The sequence below is a fragment of the Silene latifolia genome, chromosome X (genome assembly GCF_048544455.1).
Source record: "Silene latifolia isolate original U9 population chromosome X, ASM4854445v1, whole genome shotgun sequence".
NCBI classification, from domain to species: Eukaryota; Viridiplantae; Streptophyta; class Magnoliopsida; order Caryophyllales; family Caryophyllaceae; genus Silene; species Silene latifolia.
In genome coordinates this window covers 152303626-152327200 of record NC_133537.1, presented here as the reverse complement: position 1 = coordinate 152327200, position 23575 = coordinate 152303626, and the positions used below count along the sequence as shown (strand labels likewise).

The 23575-nt window shown below is 39.7% G+C and overlaps 2 protein-coding genes across 2 annotated transcripts; both read right to left on the bottom strand.

The window, feature by feature from the left end:
- Nucleotides 1-1688: 1688 nt before the first annotated feature.
- LOC141618593 (uncharacterized) lies at nt 1689-2168 on the bottom strand. Its single transcript, XM_074435695.1, has one exon. The coding sequence runs from the start codon at nt 2166-2168 to the stop codon at nt 1689-1691; it is 480 nt and encodes a 159-aa protein (XP_074291796.1).
- An 18214-nt stretch (nt 2169-20382) lies between these two features.
- Nucleotides 20383-21044, bottom strand: LOC141618592 (uncharacterized). Its single transcript, XM_074435694.1, has 2 exons — nt 21040-21044; nt 20383-20800 (listed from the first exon to the last, which is right to left on the bottom strand). Exons 1-2 carry the CDS (start codon nt 21042-21044, stop codon nt 20383-20385), a joined length of 423 nt encoding a protein of 140 aa, XP_074291795.1.
- Between the last annotated feature and the right edge of the window lie 2531 nt (nt 21045-23575).

Below are 23575 nucleotides of genomic sequence, written 5' to 3'. Positions count from 1 at the left end.
AGGACCCCACATTATTTTCCGATGCTTGGTGCACGAGTTTACAAAAAGTCTTCCCAATCCGGCACACCCTCCCCTTCCGGAAGCATAGTCCAAATGCACTCCCTCACCGCATCACTCACCTTGGTTGGTTCTCCCATAGAGAAAAACCAACAAGCTATACTCCTTGTCCAAATTCGGATCACGGGGTTGGTGATGGCGGAAATCTTATCATTATGGTCTTGGGTTTGCCCTCCCGTGAGGCAACACCATATCTCATTGAGCTTTCCTCTAGGTGGGTTAACCGGGGAAGGGTTTTTGGTGACTTACAAGACTTCCCGGACTTCATCAATTGTGATTGAGTTCCACACCTTATGAAGTCGAAAATTTACCCTCTCATTAACCCCCTCCCCCGTTATGGTGATAGTGGTGAGGAATTCAAAAGTGTAAGACCGGTAAGTATCCTCATATATGTCCATGTACCTCTCTAGCCCCACCCGACTCAAAAGTTGGAACGTGAGTTCCCCAATGCCTAGTTTTTGGAGGGTTTCGTGGTGGAGAAATTTGGTAATGGGTAAAGGGTTGTCTCTTTCAAGCTTTTTGAAGATTTTCTTTTGTTCGACATTCAGACCCTCATCCACCATAAATGGTTTGGGAGCACTAGGTTCGCCTTGTTGAACGGCCTTTTTCTTTCCAAACACCATGGTACCTAGTAAGAAGGAGTAGTAACACTACCAACAAAACACTGAAAACTGTTTTTCACTCTTTGAGGCAATTCAACAAACACCTTCTATGCACTAATTCAAGAAGGTAGAAGTGAATGGTGTTTGATGAATACCTTTGCCCTTACTCAGAAAACGAATTTATCCCAGCAATTATACACCACAATTAACAATCACAATCCAAAATTTCACAAAAATTGCACCTATTTTCGGATTTCTCAAAGCAATAAGGAAAGAGTTTGGAAACGTTGTCTTATACCTTCCTGAATCCACTTAAAATGCTAAATGATTGATGTATAATGCAAATAAACCTCCAAGAATGCTCCAATGCCCCAGGAAATCAATTGAAATACTTGAAATAGAGAGCTTGGAAAGTTAGGGTTTCGGGACGAAATTTTGGTAAAACTCAGATTTTTGATGTGCAAGGTGAGTGATTGATGATGGTATGTTGGTTGTAGATAAATTTGATGATGAAGTTGGGGTTTTGGTGAAGTTTTGATGGGATTGGATGAGATTTTTGACGTTGGGATTTGGTAGGAGATGGTGTTTGTGGAAGCTTTGTTCGAAATTGTGATGAAAGAAGGGAAACTCTCGTGATATAGGCCACACTTTCAATCCCGTGGTAGCTCAATGCGCAGGTTGCGCAATTTGTGCGCAGGCTGCGCTTTTGACTAGAGTCCGTGTTTCAATTTTGATTCCAACTTCTTCCCTTGTTAAAATATCTGGCCTTCTTTTGTGCCTTTCTCTCATTTGACCCGTGTAGTTGATGTCCCGAGTCACTTCGACTCCCATTGCCACTTTGGCACACTTCCCAAGAATCTTCATCTGACTCCCTTCACACCTTAACAAACCATCAAAAGGTTCCAATTTGATGCTTATAAACATGATAAAAGTAATACTAGATAAGAAAGTGGTAAATTCTACGCAGAGTGTATTTACAAAGGTTGCCGTATTTTTAACGTCGATGGCTCGACTTAGTGCTTCATTTCTTCATGCTTGATAGATGGGATCCTCCAAAGTGACTTCTTCCACCATTTGTGGTTCCATTCCCTCATGATATGCCTTCAGACGTTGTCCATTCACTTTTATCATCTTCCCCGTACTTGGGTTTTCAACCTCTACCGCTCCATGAGAATGGACCTTCCTCGCGATGTATGGTCCGAACCATCTTGACCTTAGCTTTTCGGAGAACAACTTCAGCCTATTTTGGAAGACAAGGACTTTGCTACCATCCTTGAACTCCCTACGACTTATCATCCGGTCATGCCATATCCTTACTTTCTCCTTGTATATGGCGGCATTGTCGTAAGAATCAAGATGGATTTCCTCAATCTCTTGAAGTTGTAGCTTCCTATGGAGGCCCGCATCATCTAGGTTTTGATTGAAAGACTTGATTGTCCAATAGGCCTTATGCTCCACTTCCAAGGGAAGATGGCACGCATTTCCATAGATGAGCCGGTATGGGGACATACCAATCGGGGTCTTGTAAGCGGTGCGATATGCCCAAAGAGCGTCGGTCAATCTTTGGCTCCAATATTTTCTATCGGGGTTCACCGTTTACTCTAGGATCCCTTTGATCTCCCGATTAGACACCTCCACTTACCCATTTGTTTGGGGGTGGTAAGCGGTGGAGACTATATGTATAACCCCGTACTTCTTGAGCAATCCCTCCATAATTCGGTTGCAAAAGTGAGTGCCTCGGTCACTTATCAATACTCTCAGATACCCAAATCTTGAAAATATGTGGCTTTGTACAAAACTTGAAATGGTTCTCGTATCGTCATTCCGGGTTGGTATGGCCTCAACCCATTTTGAGACATAGTCCACCGCCAACAGAATGTAGAGATAGTCATTTGACTTGGGAAATGGCCCCATAAAGTCTATCCCCCATACATCAAAGATCTCCAAGTAGAGCATGGGTTGTTGAACCATTTCATTCCTCCTTGATATGTTTCCAACCCGTTGGCACTTGTCACAAGTCTTTGTGAAGATGTGGGCATCCTTGAAAATGTTTAGCTAATAGAACCCGCTTTCAAGTATTTTCCTAGCCGTCCTTTGGGGTCCAAAGTGACCTCCGCATGCATATTCATGACAATGTTTGAGAATATGTGGTATCTCCACATCTGTCACACAACGGCGGATAACTTGGTCTTGGCACATTTTCCATAGATAGGGATCATCCCATATGTAAAACCGGGCATCGGCTTTAATCTTGTTCCTTTGACTTGATGACAAAGAAGTAGGAAACTTCTTAGTCACCATGTAGTTCACCAAGTTGGCATACCAAGGTTCCATTATCCTCAATGCATAAAGAGATTCATGAGGCAAACTTCCATCAACTACCCCCATCCTTTGCATTTGTTGATCATCAAGATGTAGCCGACTAAGGTGATCAGCCACCACATTTGCCAACCCTTTCTTCTCCCTTATTTCAATGTCGAATTCACTTAATAGGAGGACCCACCGCATAAGTCTCGGTTTTGTGTCTTTCTTGTCCACAAGTTGAGTGATGGCTTTGCGGTCTGTGTAGACATTCACCTTGACTCCCAATAAGTATGATCGAAACTTCTCAAGGGCATATACTACCGCCAAGAACTCCTTCTCGGGTTTAGTGTAATTATTTTGAGCGTCGTTGAGAAGGGAGGAGGCATATTGAATGACATAAGAGGCTTTGTATTCTTTTTGGCCCAACACGGCCCCAATAACAAAATCACTTGCATTCGTCATGATTTCAAATGGACAATCCCACCTTGGTGCTTGAATGATTGGAGCCAATATAAGGCTTTCTTTCAATAAGTCGAATGCTCTCCTACAATCATCATTAAACGAGAACTCTGCATCTTTGTGCAAGAGCTTGCACAAGGGGTTAGCGATTTTGGAAAAGTCCTTTATAAACCTTCGGTAGAAGCCGGCGTGTCCCAAGAACGACCTAATGTCTCGAGTATTAGATGGATACTACAAGCTTTTAATCACATCCACTTTTTCCGTATCCACCTCAATCCCTATTTTCGACACTATATGTCCTAGCACTATGCCACTACTCACCATTAAATGACACTTTTCAGAATTTAGTATGAGGTGAGAGTCTATACACCGTGTTAGGACCATAGCTAGGTGGTTTAGACACGACTCAAAGGAGTCTCCATGGATAGTGAAGTCATCCATGAAGACTTCCAATATGCGCTCCACGTAGTCGGAGAAAATGTTCATCATGCAACGTTGGAAAGTTCCCGTGGCGTTGCACAATCCGAAAGGCATGCGACGATAAGCATATGTACCAAATGGGCAAGTGAAAGTTGTTTTAGATTGGTCCTCCGGGTGAATAGGGATTTGAAAATATCCGGAGTACCCGTCCAAAAAACAATAATACTCTTTTCCACCTAACCTTTCTAGCATTTGATCTAGAAAGGGTACGGGAAAATGGTCTTTTAAAGCGACTTGGTTGAGACGGCAATAATCAATACATACCCGCCATCCCGTTTGTAAACGGGTGGGATTCAATGCCCCTTGGGTATTTTTTATTACCGTCACCCCGCCCTTTTTTGGTACCACTTGAGTAGGACTTACCCATTGGGAATCACTAATGGGGTAGATGATTCCCATTTGAAGTAGCTTGATAACTTCCTCTTTCACCACCTCCATCATCGGTGGATTGAATCTTCTTTGAGGTTGTCTCACGGGCTTTGCCTCTTTTTCCAATCGAATCTTATGCATCCAAGTGCTTGGACTTATCCCTCTGATATCGGCTATGCTCTACCCAAAAGCTTCCCTATAATCTTTCAACATGGTCACTAACCTCTCATCTTGCTCCTTCTTGAGTTGGTTTGAGATAATCAATGGGAGGGTGTTGTTTGCTCCTAAGAATATATACTTAAGGTGATTTGGGAGAGGTTTTGGCTTATGTTTAGGTGGTTTTATGGTGGAGGGCAATGGTCGCTCAAGATTGGCTTCAAGTGGTAGAAAGGTGCCCTTTTGACTAAAATAGTTGAGCAAGGCTAGTTGTGTGGGGTGCCAGTCCAAAGCGCAGGCTGCGCCTTTCTGCGCATGCTGCGCTTTGTGCTGGAGTCGGCTGCTCGTTTTTGCTAGTCTGAACTTCCATCTTCCCAACTAGGGGCTCTTCTTTCTCCAAGTCTTCGGAGTACTCCTGCACATCATGAGACAATACTTCACGCAAACCCTCTTAGCCCAAATCGTTAGGGAGGGCAACCTCAAGGGGGTCCCTTTGAGACAAATTATACACTTGGGAGACAATTGGTTCGATTATGTTCAAGAAATAGCATGAATGTGAGTCGTTAGGTTGTCTCATAACATCATAGATGTTGTATGTGAGTTTCTTTCCGTCAAATTCCATAGTGAGGTTTCCATTAGACACATCAATCTTTGTCTTAGAGGTTTTCATGAAAGGCCTTCCTAAAAGGATCGGAGTGGCCCTCGAATCGACTTCCATATCAAGGACATAGAAGTCGGCCGGGAAAGTTAAATGGTCCACCTATACCAACACATCCTCCACCATTCCCTTTGGGTAAATATTTGAGCGATCCGCAAGTTGGATCACTACGTCGATTTTGTTCAAAGGTGGAAGTCCCAAGGTCTCATAGAGTGTATAGGGCATGACATTGATTGACGCACCTAGATCTAACATAGCATGGGTGAAACTCTTATCCCCAATTGAGCATGGTATAGTGAACATCCCCGGATCGCCAAATGTTTTGGGAAGTGATTTTTTAAATATAGCGGAGGCATGTTCACTTACCCTTACTTTTTCGGTTCCCTTCCTTGTGTTTCTCCTAGGCGTACAAAGTTCCTTGAGAAACTTTGCATACGTCGGGACACCTTTTAAAAGATTGAGTAGGGGAATGTTTACTTCACACTTCCTAAAGGTTTCGTAGAGATCTTCGTCCCTTTCGAACCTTTTGGAATGTGTGAGAGCATGAAGAAAAGGTACCTCCACGACATGTTTTCTCATGATCTCTTCAACATGATCATTGGTGTTGTTGCTTTCTTTCTCTCCTTTGTCCATGCTCAATAGACTCTTCAATTCTTCTCCACTAGCCTTGGAGGATGACTCCTTTTCTTTCTCAACCACAATCTCTTCTTCCTATTATATCTCAATGTCTATAATCCTCTCATTTGACTTTGCCTTTCTCTTCTTCTTTGGGGGAGATTCTAGGGTTCTCCCTTTTCTCAAGGTCATGGCACTTGCATTCTCTCTTGGAGGGAATGTGGTACAAGGGATTAAAGTAGAGTTCTTTTGGTTGCTCTTGGTAATTTCTAGCGAAATTTGGCCAAGTTTGATTTCAAGATTCTTCACCCTTGCATCACTTGAGAGTTTATCGGCATCCATTTTGTCAAAACTTCTTGTTGCTTCGGCTTGCCCTTTAACAAGAATCTTCAACATTTCCTTGGTGGATAATTCGTCATCCCCTTGGGAACCTCCTTGTTGAAATTTTTTGTTGTTTGCTTGAGGAACTTGGTTTCCTTGATTCCCAAATTGGAAAGACCCCCCCCCCCCCCTTCCCCTGTTGAGAATTTTGGTTTCTTTGGTAGTTCGGGTTTGGGCCTTGAGAATGTTGGTTTCTTAAATGGTTGAATTGCCCATTTTGGACTCTTTGAAGTATCTCCTCCCCAAGAAAGGTTTGTATTGTCTCTAGAGCCGATGTTGTAAGTGTTGCCATTTGGATCATATTTATAATACCCACCCCCGGTGGGGTTCCTAGATTTATATTGGCCATGACCCATTGCACTCACATTCTCATGGCCTATCCCTTGTTCTTGCATGATGGGACAAGACTCCACCGGGTGTGGACCTTGACAAAAATTGCACTCCGCTTTAGATCCTTGTGCTCCACCTACACCTTGATTGTTTCCCATTAATTAAGCTACCATTTTGGTGAGATCATCCACGGTCTTCTCATGTTTTTGGTTGGAAGGAATGGGTGTTTCAATTGATTTGAGAGTCTTAGACCCTCCTCCGCCTCTCCCATAGCTCATTGTGCTTGTGGCTAACCTCTCTATAATTTCATTTGCTTCCGCCACGGAGTAGTTGTCAACCCCTCCACCCGTAGTGGCATTCACCATTCTTTCGTCTTGTTGAGTAAGACCGTCACAAAAGTTCACTAGTAGGTCGTCACCACTTAGCCCGTGGTATGGACATTGTGTAATACCCCGTATTTTATATAATTGATTAAACGGATATTATTATATATTAGTTATTATACATTTTATATTGGTTGCATCGTAATATCGTGAATGTTATTAAGTCGGGTTTAAATCGTATATGTTGAGTCGGGTTACATCACATTTTGTCTTTTGGGTCAAGAATCGTATCACCCATTTACCCATCTACAATTGTAATACTCCGTATTTTAGTTGGAGTACTCGGTCGAGTACTTGGTTGGTACTCGGTCGAGTGTGTGTTACTCGGCCGAGTGCACTTGACCGAGTAAACCGGTTCAGCGAGTTGACGGTTTCTTTTATGTTTTGGCCAAGGTTTTTATTTTTAACAGTTGAGTCGTTTCTAATTTCATTTTATCATTCATAAAACCACTTCTAAACCTAGAGAGAGGGAGAGGAAGAAGAATTGTCGAGCCTTTCATTTGATTGAAGATTTCTCATCGATTTCAACCTAATTCGATTTCCCTGTTTGTAAGTCGATTTCATTCCATTGTTTATACTGTTTTATAGTCGTCGTCTTCGAAAAGTTTGAAAAGAGAGTCCTGTTTATTTGATGTCTAGTTTATGCATATAAAAGCTTGTAGTCAAATTATTTATGGTTTGTCCTAGGTAATTTATTTATGAACATGTCGCTGAAAAGTCCGCGAATCTGATTTGGTTGTGGAAAATGATTTGAAACCCTAATTTTTATGTCGATTCAGTTATGAGGCTTCTTCATACATCATCTTTGTATAGTCTAGATGATAATAGGATTTGGAATTTCTGAAAAATAATGATTTAAACTCGTTTTATGAATCAATACTTTTTATGCGACGGTTTCATCAGTTTTGGAAATCAGTCTGAAAACCCTTGATAAGTTTGGAATTTGAGAAAAACACGTTAGATATAATTTGTAGCTAAGACTCATGGGGTTCCAATTAAATTGGCCTTGCATCAATTTGAATTTTCTGGAATTAGTTATTCATTTTATACCGAGTCTGCCATGTGCAGGAAAATCAGGAAAAGTCGTGTTTGTTCTTTAAGTTGATATTCCTATTAAATTACGATGAGTCTAGGTTATGTGAATGATTAATTGACTGAGTAGGTGGTAATTATACATAATTATGTTATGTAGGTGATGGATATGTGAAGGATCATAATTGATTGCTTGTGCGTGCTTGGATTGCGAAAAGGTAGGGAAATACACTTGACTTATCAGTATTGTTGTTAAATTGGGTTGACCTGTTGTGTTTCGTATGACCAAGCCGTGAACGTTGACTTGTTTCGTGGTTGTTGATTTATGTTATGATTCATATCTTTGGAATGTGGTAGACCAATTGATCGTGTTGAGTATGTTATCACAACATTCGGTAGCTGACATGATTTCATTCATTGATATACGTATTGTGTTGCATTGATTACTGTTGAGCATTTCATATGCATTGGAGTTGGAGGATGGTGTGGTAGTGACGATGTTGAGATACGATGTGATGTTGTGATAAGGCCCAGGGCCGGTTCTCAGGACTTGCTCGTGTCCTCACCGTTGAGCTGGTATATCGACGACGGTCGATTGTTGTGCCTGCCGGGATCGGTATGGCCGGGCGTTCCGGGTTATGAGATATGAGTTGAGATGGAGATGGAGGTGACGGAGGAGCATGCATATCATATTTTGTTGTTTTATTGTATTCCCTACTCAACCTCGTGGTTGACCCTGTGTATTCGTGAACACCTGTGATGATCCAAATATTGGGGAGCAGACTTGACAGGTTTATGAGATAGGATGGGAGCTTGATGGGCGTGAGACACTGGATCAGAAGACTTAGTAACTAGATCATCATTTAGAAGACTTTCACTTTCATTTATGTTAGCTCTTTGTAATTTGATGTAAAAGAGGTTTTGTAATAATTAAGTTAAAGTAATTATATAATTTGCCTTGGAGTTTAATTTGTTATTCACTACCTCGGGAAACCGAGATGGTAACAGTCCGGTTTATTAGGGAATGTCTTGCTATAGGCTCCTTCATAAATCGGGATGTTACAAAGTGGTATCAGAGCGAACGATCCTCAGGCCTAAACCAATGAATCCAATGAACGTAGGATGTGTCTAAATAAAATGAACCCCTGGGAATAAACTGTTAGGAGCTCACATTGCGGTTAAGAAGGCGCCCTTAATGCGTGCTCTTTTGCCCTCTCAGTTTTGAACCAGGTAACCCGAGATAAAGTGAGTGAATGGGGTAGTTAGAAGGAAAACCTTGGATATAATCGAGTTGATGTATACCTTGAGACCCATATATTCTAATCATTCTGCAGGACAACGTTACGGTAAGTATTTTGTATGAATGATGACGTGATCATATGATGTTGTGGAGATGAGAAATAAAATTTTCGTGTTCAGGTTGATAATCAATGAAATGCTGGATTGTGATAATCGCGAGCGTGAAAAATAATTGCGAATTGATGATATTTATTTGGATGGATGTTGAATGATGTGTTGATAGTACTACTATGTTTAGTGATATGCGGTTATGTGATCCCGAAGCCATGCTAGTATAGTATTGTGATAGTAATCAGAAACACTATTGAATTGCATGTTTCTAGTCATAGCAATCATGATTTAGATATAAGGAGTAGATCGAGATGCGAAGGGATTCTAGGGGATAGATGTTTACGTAAGTACAAAGTGTGAGATTTAAGTTGGGATGGGTTAGTATACATAGTATGTTCATAAGAGCTTGTAACATAGTAAAGAATGACCTAGTGCTGAAACTCGTTTTGTTTGATTTTACTCTTTAATTGACCTTACTGCCATTTCTTTTCTGTTTATTGCCTATGGATGAAAATTTTATGAGAGATAGCCTCGTGAGTTATTGTTCATTTGGCGTTGGTTTCATGCTTATAGGATATACGGATTAGGAGTAATAAATATTTTAGTGGGTTGTGGTCAGGAAGTTCCTGTGCAGTGATGTTTTGACCAACGATTTTGTAAAAATCCACATTTAAATTGTAGTACTAATTTTTACATAATTCCAACTCCATCGATCAGAAGATTCGCATATGTTTTCAAATTGTTAAGCCACGAAAATTCTTGATGTATCTATATTAAATGGTAAGTGTTGCAATCTGACCCAAGTTTCGGATCAATTGTTGTCACATACTTGTTTGGACCAACTGAGTTGTAAAATTCTTTAAAGATGGAATTCTTGTGCTTTAGACCTAATTCTTTTTCCCCTGTGTTTTTAACTCTCCGTATTTCATAAAAGTAATATGAATCAAGTTTTAATCGAACGGTTATTTGTTCGTGGTCTTGGGAAGTTACAACGTGAATCATGACTTGTAAAATGTGCGTTCTATGTTGAGTTTTCATACAATTGTTTGGTTATTTCATGAGCCTTATTAATGTGACCTTATAATGTCCTTATATGATGATAGTAGCACGCATATTCATTGGTTATGTATCTTAATAAGTGATAACAATTAAAGTTTAGTTTATAGCATTGTTGGCATGATAGTATGTGTGAAATTGAATAGCTGAATATGGTTCTTAATCAAAGGTGACATATTTTATACGAGTCCAGTTGTTTGCATATTTTATATATGTTTGGCATGTTGTAATATCTCTGGTGTGTTCGTCATATTTGTATAGTGGTCGGATATATATAAATATAAAACTATATTGTCATATCTTGGTAAAGTTGGTGGTGTTAAATGTTAACTTGATTGTTCTAATATACTCGCATGAATATTTATAATAATTATGTTTAAATGTTTACACATGGATGGTAGTAATGAGTATGTCTAAATGTTCACACATGTAGGATATCATCTGAGTTCTAATGTCTTTCACGTGAGTTTGTGTGCCTATAGCTATATTTATTACCTTCATCGCATTAAACTATTTCAGTTGAACCTAAACCTATGACATGATAATAAACAGTGTTGTTATTCCTTATTGGATATGCTCGTTATTATATTGTCATAAAATGCTAAAGTGATTCTTGCAATTGTATGGGCGTGATATAAAGGAAACTGTTTGATGTAGCACGACATTTGACATATCTATATTCTCGAGTCGTTGCTATCAATTATATTCTAATGAAGATTGCTTATGATAACTATGTTGACAATTATAATGGGATAACCCTTTGATGATTCACATGATATGCGTTGGTTTAAATGATAGTCGTTATAGTTACATTTAATTGAGCCTACGAATTGCCTAATTATTCAAATCGCGCAAATCAGAGGAGTTGTTCAAGTTGCTAATCTTTTATCATAGATAATGTTCTACAAAGTATATGATGGCAAATGTATATGTTTAAGCTAATTATGCGATATCTTTTGTTTTGCTGAAAATGTGTTATACTAAGTTGCTGGACACAATTGAACGATATGGTTGCTAAAATGTTAAACACATGTGTGATATGGAAGTAATGTTGTTGTTGTCATGGATCATATGTTGTTATTTTTATTGGGAAATATGTTTTCAGAAATTATATCATGCAAACTGACTAATTCGTGTTGCATATCTGATGAGTCAAATGGTTTTGATTACATGTTATGTTTTCTGTGGTTTCAAAGTGTTTAAGTAGTGCATATGCACAGCATGTTTTAATACTCCTGGTGATTGTTAGTAGTAGGGCGGAATGAATGCGCATATGGATCAATTGTTCGGAATTAGTAATAATTTTGGCTTGGGAGAGGAATTTGGTGGGGTCAATGTTAAATTATATGCTGGTATAAGTATATTCTTATGGTTGATCTTTCTAAGGTTGTTGTTCTCTAGTAGATAATGCGGGTGTTCTGTGTTGTGTGAAGGATCATAACTCCTTGTTAATATATCTTGTTGAGCAACTCGTCCGTGAGTATGGTTAATATCTTTTGCGCACATGTCCACACGTATGATGTTCCTCTTGTGTGTTAAACAACTGGTGGCATAAGATGTTGTGTGTTGTTTATGTCTTTGATGGGTGATTTCTTGCCTTAGTTAAGTGAAGTGCGCTTATCAATTACAAACCTAGTATATATATATTGCATGGTTAAGTGTTTCCATATATGTGCACAAGATAGTTAATGAACCCCTATATGTACCTGAAACCGAATACCTTGGCTGATGGTTCCTTTAGATGTAACGTGGGGGTAGGATGAGGTGAGAGTACGAAGTGAAGGGATGGATGAACTAATTCAGGAGAGACAATAGTAGGCGAACTATGATAATCTCGAGTTGACCAAAACCTTGGTACTACAACAGCTACTCTGAAAACTTGTTATATGTCTTTCACACACTTAAACCTCGTGAATGAATCCTTTATCTTAACACCCTTCTACGGTATCACCCCTGTGTCCTAATTTGTTTAGCTTTAAACTCTGTAGGACGGATCCCTACAATGTACCACCCGCGGGACTGCTACATGTCACGTGATGCTGACTTCAATGAGCATTGTGAAAAACTTTGTGCTACCATGGACAAGTATGGCCATAATGGGCACCCTGAGTACTTAACTAATACCCAGTTAAGAGCGTATACCCTTATTGATACTATCCCTGACTCCGGCATACTAAAGGACAACAAACACTTCTATATGAGAGAGTTGTCCACCCATTGCATGAGGTTATGCCGTGACCCCAATTACTGCGACGGGGCCAGTTACCCGCCCGAGCATACCTTTGACTTTATATCAGGCGACCTGAGGTACGAATTTTATGCTAATGTACCGATGCCGAAAAATACGATCAACCACCCCAACCAGACATTGGGGAGGAGGTGAACCAAGAAGGGAATGACATAGAAGTCACAAGGAAATGAACGCCTGAAACTAAGTCACCAGAGTCAGATTAAGCGCGACCTAAGGACTGTTATGTCAGAGCTAGTAACACCATGATCGGTCTGTTATGAAATTGTGTAAACCTTTGGCTCTTTTCTTGTTGATCTTTTAGTTTGATGTTGTGTTTTTAAGTTAAGAATGAGCTAAGTAATAAGTGTTATTTGTTGACAATCAGTTAATTCCATAATAAAACCTTGTTTTCGACCTTAATGTTAATGCGCAATTTCTTACCATGTGTTCTTTTCTGTTCCATGTTGTTGACAGTGATGTTGTTGTATATGTATATGAAAGTTGAAAAGAGGTTACGAGGACGTAACCATGTTTTTAGTTGGGTAGGATTGTAAAATCTTAATGTTTATGTTGCACTTGAGATGGAAATTGGTTACTAGTGTTCAGTTATTGAGTTACTTGAGTTGAAATCGATATTGAGATGGAAAGATGACGGTGTTCTCAGGTGGTTATTTAGTTGTTATACATTTGTGTTCTCAGGTAGTTATTAGTTGTAGTTAGTTGGGTTAAGTGAAGATGAGTTAAACTTCGGGACGAAGTTTATTTTTAGGAGGGTAGAATGTAACATTTCGTGTCTGTTATATTTAATTGATGTGTCAAAAGTGTGTGTTAACTGTGTTAGGAATGCGTGATGTCCGTATGTACGATATACAATACCCTTTTGATGTTTGAGTACCGGAGCGAACTTCGGGACGAAGTTCATTTTAAGGGGGGGAAGACTGTAATACCCCGTATTTTATATAATCGATTAAACGGATATTATTATATATTAGTTATTATACATTTTATATTGGTTGCATCGTAATATCGTGAATGTTATTAAGTCGGGTTTAAATCGTATATGTTGAGTTGGGTTACATCACATTTTGTCTTTTGGGTCAAGAATCGTATCACCCATTTACCCATCTACAATTGTAATACTCCGTATTTTAGTTGGAGTACTCGGTCGAGTACTTGGTTGGTACTCGGTCGAGTGTGTGTTACTCGGCCGAGTGCACTTGACCGAGTAAACCGGTTCAGCGAGTTGACGGTTTCTTTTATGTTTTGGCCAAGGTTTTTATTTTTAACAGTTGAGTCAATTCTAATTTCATTTTATCATTCATAAAACCACTTCTAAACCTAGAGAGAGGGAGAGGAAGAAGAATTGTCGAGCCTTTCATTTGATTGAAGATTTCTCATCGATTTCAACCTAATTCGATTTCCCTGTTTGTAAGTCAATTTCATTCCATTGTTTATACTATTTTAAAGTCGTCGTCTTCGAAACGTTTGAAAAGAGATGTTTATTTGATGTCTAGTTTATGCATATAAAATCTTGTAGTCAAATTCTTTATGGTTTATCCTAGGTAATTTATTTATGAACATGTCGCTGAAAAGTCCAAGAATCTGATTTGGTTGTGGAAAATGATTTGAAACCCTAATTTTTATGTCGATTCAGTTATGAGGCTTCTTCATACATCATCTTTGTATAGTCTAGATGATAATAGGATTTGGAAGTTCTGAAAAATAATGTTTTAAACTCGTTTTATGAATCAATACTTTTTTATGCGACGGTTTAAATGCTTTTGGAAATCAGTCTGAAAACCCTTGATAAGTTTGGAATTTGAGAAAAACACGTTAGATATAATTTGTAGCTAAGAATCATGGGGTTCCAATTCAATTGGCTTTGTATCAATTTGAATTTTCTGGAATTAGTTATTCATTTTATACCGAGTCTGCCATGTGCAGGAAAATCAGGAAAAGTCGTGTTTGTTCTTTAAGTTGATATTCCTATTAAATTACGATGAGTCTAGGTTATGTGAATGATTAATTGACTGAGTAGGTGGTAATTATACATAATTATGTTATGTAGGTGATGGATATGTGACGGATCATAATTGATTGCTTGTGCGTGCTTGGATTGCGAAAAGGTAGGGAAATACACTTGACTTATCAGCGCTGTTGTTAAATTGGGTTGACCTGTTGTGTTTCGTATGACCAAGCTGTGAACGTTGACTTGTTTCGTGGTTGTTGATTTATGTTATGATTTATATACTGGAATGTGGTTGACTGAATTGATCGGGTTGAGTATGTTATCACAACATTCGGTAGCTGGCATGATTTCATTCATTGATATACATATTGTGTTGCATTGATTACTGTTGAGCATTTCATATGTATTGGAATTGGAGGATGGTGTGGTAGTGACGATGTTGAGATACGATGTGATGTTGTGATAAGGCCCAGGCTGGTTCTGCAGGACTTGCCCTGGTGTCCTCAGCTGTTGAGCTGGTATATCGACGACGGTCGATTGTTGTGCTCTAGGGGATCGGTATGGTCAAGGGCGTTCCGGTTATGAGATATGAGTTGAGATGGAGATGGAGGTGACGGAGGAGCATGCATATCATATTTTGTTGTTTTATTGTATTCCCTACTCAACCTCGTGGTTGACCCTGTATATTCGTGAACACCTGTGATGATCCAAATATTGGGGAGCAAACTTGACAGGTTTATGAGATAGGATGGGAGCTTGATGGGCGTGAGACACTGGATCAGAAGACTTAGTAACTAGATCATCATTTAGAAGACTTTCACTTTCATTTATGTTAGCTCTTTGTAATTTGATGTAAAAGAGGTTTTGTAATAATTAAGTTAAAGTAATTATATAATTTGCCTTGGAGTTTAATTTGTTATTCACTACCTCGGGAAACCGAGATGGTAACAGTCCGGTTTATTAGGGAATGTCTTGCTATAGGCTCCTTCATAAATCGGGGTGTTACACATTGGGCAACCAACTTCTTGAACCTTTCCCAATACTCATACAAGCTTTCACTTGGATCTTGTTCCGGAGAAGTAATGGCCTTCTTGGCATGGTGTGTCTTGAATCGGGGTAGAACTGTTGGAGTAGTGTCCTCCACAATGAGTGTGTTTACATATTAAATCTCGTAAAAGGAATATCAGGGATTTTTTTTATTTGTCAGCTGGTCATCGTTAATCGGTAATGATTGGCTGACTAGAGTTTGACGTTGCTGTCGTGTGACGGCGGTGATCAGCTGATCCCTTTAGGTCACACCTATAGGATGACGCCCAAATAGAATAAATTAATTATTTGTATGAGATACGAGATAATTAATTCCTTGTATTATTTGACTTTTAGTTAGTCACATAAATGTATTATTTGATGACGGGTTACGAACTCGGGACAAGGAGATTTATTATTTAATTATGTGATGTTTAAATAATAAATGATTAGAATTTATTAATTAAGAGTTAATTAATTAATTTATACGATATGTGTATATGTTTTAACGTGGAATTAATTAGCTATTAAATTTTACAAGAGGTTGTAAAATTAGCAAAGTGGGATAATATTGACACATTGTATGTTGATAAAATAGTCTTATGACCACTTAATAGTTAAGTAGTCATTGGTAGTTAATTTGTATTATTTAAGTGTTCAATAATAAAATTAATATTTAATTATGTAAGATAATTAAATATAAGACTTATAAGCATTTGTGGGGCAAATGTCGAAAATCGAAATGGACCCAAAATGGTCCATATAGACTGATTTTTTAGGGCATTACAAGTGTTCATTTGGTGGCATTTTCCACTCATGATTGTCCCCCAAATTGCCTTTAAATACCACCAAACTCCACCATTTTTTGTTGTTGGAAAAATTGGAAGAAAAGTTGGTCTTTTCTTGTTGTTTTGGAAGGCTCACTTGGAGCTTTTAAAGACCATTTTTCTTCTTATTCTGTTCATCTTAAAATATTTAAAACACATATAAAATAAACTAATAATATTATCAAAGTAATAATATAATTAGTACATCAAAAATACAAATAAACAAGGTTACTACTACATTTACCTAGTTAGTATTTTAGTAGTATTTTGGGTTAATCTTGGGCGCCACCTTAGAAGATTACCTACTTTGGTAATTAAGGTGTTGGAGGATCATCTTTATTGCATTAGCTCAAGAACAACTTCAAGGAAGGAGTCCTTGAGTTGTGCCCATTTTGCCTTATAACAATGTAAGGAATTTTTGTCTTAAGATGGTTTTATACCATCTCTTTAATACTTTTCTTTGCATGCATGTAGATTTAGACCACAAAAATTAACATGTAATTTTGATATCATAAGATGAGTATTAATTTGGTCTAAATAACTAACAAAAACTTTTCAAGAAATGCCGATTTCATGGCCTTCCAAGTACGAATTGTACCCGGTGGAAGGTAGAATAGCCAATCCTTTGCCGCATCTAGTAAAGAGAATGGAAAAGCTTGCAATTTAAATTGGTCTTTCGTGACACCATTTGGTATAGCAAACTCGCACATCATGTGGAATTCGGAGAGATGACGGTTGGGGTCATCCCCCGCATGCCCATGAAACTTGGGTAGATTGTGGATAAAGTAACCCTTCAACTCAAAGTTTGCATTAGCTCCCATGGGTGGGTAGGCAATGCATAGGGGTTGAGTATCATAGTTTCTCGCCCGGAGCTCTCGGATGGTTCTTTTATCATTAGCCATTTGTGGATATTCTACTTCTATTGGTTCAATCGAAAGGGGTGTGGAGGGTTCCACTTCAACTTGTTCTTCCCGTTGAGGTCGATGATACCAAGGATTGGTGAATAACTAAGAATATGCTCCAAATCCGTCTTCTTCATCTAAATTTGACTCACTACCTTGGTGTTGAGACCTAGGCATATACCTTTACATTAAACGAGATATAATGTCACCACTGCCAAAAGGAAGTATTCATGTATGTGACATGATTTCAAGGCTTCAAAGAGTCAACAATTTTTCAAATTTTTTTCCTAATTCTCTCATTTTGCCTAAACCGTCCTTTCGGGTTTTCGGTTTAGCTCTTTTCCTAACCTCTACTCTCGTGTCTCGCACTCTTTTTTTTTTCATTTTGCCTGGAGTGCCCTTTCGGGTTTTCACTCCGACCTCAGCCACTTTCCCATTTTTGCCTAGGATGCCCTTTCGGGTTTTCATCCTAGCCGGGTTTTTCTTCTTCTTTCCTTTTTTTTTTGAATTGAAATACGATGCATGAAAAGGAATATATTACAATATATTACATGATGTTACCAACTCATGTCCACCCCATACTTTAATTTTCACTTTGTCCCCAAAGTGTGAGGTGAACACCCAAAACCCGCTCAAGAGTGTGAGCTTGAGGTACCTCCACTTCCCGGAGGTCCTCCCCTTCTTCTTGATTCTCTTCTTCTTCTAAATCTTGCCATTTCGGCACTTGTTTCATTCATTCGGTTCTCATCATAACCGTGGTATTGGGTGAGGAAATTTTACATGTGTTGGCCATTCATCGCCGCCACCATGTCAAAAGTTGTGTTTTGGACATAACGCACTTCTTCCATGTCTTCTTGGTAGTGGTGGTAGCGGTTCTCGTTGATTCCCCACCGGGCATTCTCCGTTAGTTGGAATTGGGAGAAGTTGGACTCGAGGGTTGTCAACCGGTTCGTGACATCCGATTGCCAAGACTGAAAAGCTTGGTAGTTGAACGGAGGGGTCATGAAAGGTGGTTGATGTTGTGTTTGTGACATGGGTGGTGGAGTGAAATGGGGTTCATCATGAGCAACATTCGACATAGGCTCATCATGAGGGGCATCACCAAATGGCAAGTCGCCATAGGTTAGGGCTCCTCCAAATTGTGTTTGCTCTCGACCTCCCGCTCCCTCATTCCCGGGTTCAACCACGTGGGCTCTATCAACCCACAAGTCCAGAAACTCATTGTCGGGAGGCATGTAAAAGTCTTGGGCACTCCCTCAACCTAAGGGTGAGGTGGGGGGACGGGGTAAGTATATGTAATACTTCGGGTTCTTGCCACCCATACACCAAATCACCAAGGGGGCGGTTTTGTCCACTACTTCAAGCATATTCGCTTTCGTCAAATACTTATAGTCCATGAGACAATCACCCTCAAGTTTCCACGCATTGGCCGGAAATGGTACACCCGTCTTGGCCACGATTTTTTCAATCATGCCCCTAATAAAAATTGTGCCCGTAGGTTCTTTTTGCAACGCAAGGCATCCTTTCACAAACAACTTCACCCAATACGGAATCCCTCTCCCCTCCGGGGTCATAGACCAAAGACATTGCAATTGTAGGTAGTTCATTTTTGTGGGCTCGGTCATGACCAAATAATTGGTGTTTATATGCCGACTCACAATCCTTAGAATGGGGTAGGGAAGGGTTATGTTCTTGGAATTCCCGTGCCTTACATCTCCTGTGATATTGTTCCAAAACTCACTCATTTTTGCCTTGTTGAGAGGTTCATGTTCGGGTACTTTTGTGATGTTAAGGGCCTCCCTCACTTGGTCATAGTTTAAGGTATGGATGAGTCTACATGCCCGGAATTTGATTCCCGGAGTTTTGTCCCTCCCCAATGTCACTTTCTCTAGGGAGGAGAGGAATTCAAAGGTGATACTCTTCCGGGTTAATACAGCTTTACCAATAGAGAACTCTAGACCAACTTTCTCAAGAAGCATTCGGGTCATTGGGAGCATGCCCAACTCTATAAGAACATTCTCATCGAAAAATCGGATCACCACTATGGATGACCAAGCCTCAAACTTTTTCCAATTTTGTAAGGCTTTGTCACGGAGTCCCTCCTTCCCCGTGTACTCGTGATCATTGAAAGCCGAGGCCCCCTTGGTCCCTTGTGAGGAGGAAGCCTCGGATGCTTTACCTTTTCCCATGTTACACCAATTTTTCAGAATAAAACACAAGTGTTGGCAAAAACATTTGGTTGAGGCAATTAAACAAACACCTAGTATGCACTAATAGAGGAATGTGCTAACTAGTTGTTTATTGAATGAAATGCACCTCACAAGTTTAGAAAATGTTTAGGGTCTATAAACAACAACAATTTAACAACAAATTTCAACCTTTACTAGGTAAATTTCGAAATTTGCCAACTTTGAATGGACAGGAATAAGAATAAGGTGTTATACCTCCCTTTGATCCTTGTAAGTGTTGTTAGATGATGAATAAAGCATAAGAATGCTCCCAATAGCCCCTTTAATCCAATTGAAACCCAAAAGTCTTCACACTTGAATTAACGAAACCCTAGGCCGACTTTTGGTGACTGAAATGGTACGATTGCTGCAATTTTTCGTCCCAAATTGATGTTGGGTGATGAAAGTTGATGAATCTTTGAAGTTGAATGCTTGAAATTGATGATTTGTGGCGAATTTGAAGGGTGATTTTGAGTGGGTTAGGGTTTAGGATGAACAAAGGGGGTTGAAGGTTGCAAAAATTGGGGAAGAACAATGAAGGTTTGGGTGAAATATCGATTGAAACTGCTGGGTGTTGTGTTTTTCGCACGGTGCGAGAAATGGTCTTGAAAACTCGCACCGTGTGAGTTGGCTGCTGGACTTGTGTCTTTTGTTGCTTAATTCTTCCATACTTAGCCAATTTTTACACATTTTTCTTCCTTGCTTTCTTCACTTATACCCTTGAGTTGATATCCTATACACTAACACACACATTAAAACATTCTAACATGCCAAAAACATTAATGAAAGTGCAAGTGAATTAAATTATAATGCAATAACTAATTGATGCAATTAATTTAAACATGCAAAAATGCAATAAAAAACAATAAAAAGCAATAAAGTGCGGAAATTAAATATGCAAGGGAAGAAATATTTACAAACTTTTGCCGTTTATTTAACGTCGATGGCTTGACAAAGTTGCATTCTCATTAATCTTCATAATTGGGATCAACAAGGTATAGTGTTTCCACTTCACCAACTTCAATTTCTTCATGATAGTGCTTAAGCCTTTGGCCATTCACTTTCAAGACTTTCCCGGACTTTAAACACTTGATCTCGATTGCTCCATATGGAAAGACGCGCACCACCTCATATGGTCCCATCCATCTAGACCGCAATTTTCCCGAGAAAAGTCTAAGTCGATTTTGAAAGAGTAAAACTTTCTCTCCAACTTGGAACACTCTCCTTGCAATCATATTGTCATGCCATGCTCTTGTTTTTGCCTTGTAAATCAAAGCACTCTCAGAAGCATCATTTCGAATTTCTTCCAATTCTTGGAGTTGGAGTTTCCTATGAAGCCCCGCTTCACTCAATTGCAATTTGAACGATTTGACCGCCCAATAAGCCCTATGCTCAAGCTCCACGGGTAAATGACACGGTTTTCAAAAAAGTAAGTGGTAAGGTTACATTCCAATCGGTGTTTTGTAGGCCGTGCGATATGCCCACAAAGCATCATCCAACCTCAAACTCCAATCCTTGCAATCGGGATTCACCGTCTTCTCAAGGATAGCCTTGATCTCCCTATTAGAAACCTCGGCTTGGCCGTTGGTTTGAGGGTGATAGGCTGTAGATACCTTATGAATTACCCCATACTTATTGAGTAGAGCTCCAAGCCTTGTTGCAAAAGTGAGTTCCATGGTCGCTTATCAAAGCCTTAGGAAAACCAAAACGAGAGAAGATGTTGGTTTTGATGAACTCTCCAACCACCTTTGCATCATCGGTCTCGGTGGCCTTAGCCTCCACCCACTTGGAGACATAGTCCACCGCCAAAAAGATGTAGGTGTAACCACAAGATGAGGGGAAGGGTCCCATGAAGTCAATGCCCTACACATCGAATACCTCATAATAGATCATTGAAGTTTATGGCATTTCTGCTCTTCTTAAAATGTTGCCAACTCTTTGGCATCTATCACAAGCCTTCACCATAGCATGGGCATCACGAAATACTGTGCGCCAAAAGAAACTGCTTTCCAAGACTTTACTAGCCATTTTCTTGGATCTAAAATGCCCACCACAAGCGTATTCATGGCAAAATTTAAGAATTGGAATGACTTCGGTATCCGAGATATACCTTCTAATGACTTGGTCGGCACAAAATTTCCAAAGGTATGGGTCATCCCACACATAATATTTAGAATCACTCTTGATCTTCTCCCGTTGGGAACGAGAAAGATCCTTTAGAAATTATTGTAAAACCAAAAAGTTGACTATATGAACATACCACGGCTCAATGGAAGACAAGGCTAGAAGTGTGTCATCCGGAAAAGTGGCTTGTATTGGTGATTCCAAAGCTTCTTGGGGTTTGTCTTGCACAATCCTACTTAGGTGATCCACCACCGTGTTGGTGGAGCCTTTCTTGTCTTTGAGCTCAATATCAAACTCACTCAAAAGTAATACCCATCACATTAAATGGGGTTTGGATTCCTTCTTGTTAACCAAGTGCCTTAAGGCAGCATGATCCGTGAAGATGAAGACCTTGGCTCCAAGAATATAAGGTCAAAACTTCTCCAAAGCAAACACTACCGCGAGAAATTCTTTCTGTAACACCCCCATACTCCAAGTGCCTTACCAGGACCACTCAGGTATAAGGATGCTACCATCTCGGTTACCCGAGGCATGATATTCATAAGACAATAACGAAACAACTTTAAATGATATAACTTTAGTGAAAAGCACAACTGAAACCAAATCCCAAAATACGGGTACAAATTCTTAAACCAACTGTCTACTGAGTTAACTGAAAAGTTATAAAACTAATAAAACTACAGCGGAAGACTTCTATCATCAGACGGTGGCACATCCCAGCTATCCCGAGACTCAACTCAAACTCCGCTCAATTTCTCTCACCATCCCCGAATGGATCACCGCAGGTTTTACAAAACAACAACCGGGGTCAGTACTAATCACACAACTTATATATATATATATATCAACAATACGATAAACAAACAGCTTAACCATCACACACACACAATCACACCAATCCCAACAATCTCAATCACCGACGTCCACCGGACCGCCGCGATGGGGGGACCGCAGCCGTTCCCACCTAAGCCCCGCTCATCATACCGAGCGATAACCCTATCCATTAATGTGCACATCCCTCCTGTGGCGGGTTCCACAGGAGGCGAAACTAGGGCGTGAAGCCACTCCCGCAAGTGACTCCACTCAGCCGAGAACGCATCTCGAGAACCAGAGACAAACAATCACAATCACAATCACAGTCGTCACAATACAATTACGATATTAAACAATCAATCTCAACACATCAATAATCATCCCATTATGGGACTAATACGAGTAGGAAATCCTACCCGAAAGCACAACTATCGAGACGGTCTCTCTACAAATTTGTATCAAAAAGCCTCTTCTACAAAACCTCCTCCTATCATACAACATATAAACACTACCAAATCATAATCTACACAAAGACCCCCAAATCCCCATATTAGTGTTTAACCAACTTAAAGGAAAAACAGTAAAAAGGGTACATAGATCTTACCCTCGACGCAAGGATCTCAACGGTATAACAAACGATGAAAACCGACCTTCCAAACTCCGGGATTTGCTAACAATGCGATTAAAGGGATGAACGTACTTGCTTTCTCTCTTTGACAGTAAATTAGGTTTTGAAAAGTTTTTAGAATGATGACGGAAAAGATTATATACCTTAATCACATAATTAACCAAACCCGAGAAATAACTCCCCGTAAACCGGCTACTCGATCGAGTAGCTAAGGTACTCGATCGAGTGCCCCCTTACTCGATCGAGTATCATAGTTACTCGATCGATTACCCAACAGGTCAGAAACTATTTTAAAACGCAACTCACCCTTACTCGACAGAGTAAGGCCTACTCGATAGAGTACCCCGAGACTCATAAATACGGAGTATTACACTTTCTCGGTGGTGGTATAGTTTATTTGAGCCTCGTTCATCATTCTCGACGCATATTGAATAACATGGGGCGCTCTTCCTACCCTTTGGCCAAGTACCATGCCAAGGGCATAGTTACTTGCGTCCGACATTATCTCGAATGGTTCACTCCAATTGGGGGGTTGAATTATGGGTGCCGAAATAAGCTTCTCCTTGAGCATGTCAAAAGATTCCTTGCATTCTTCA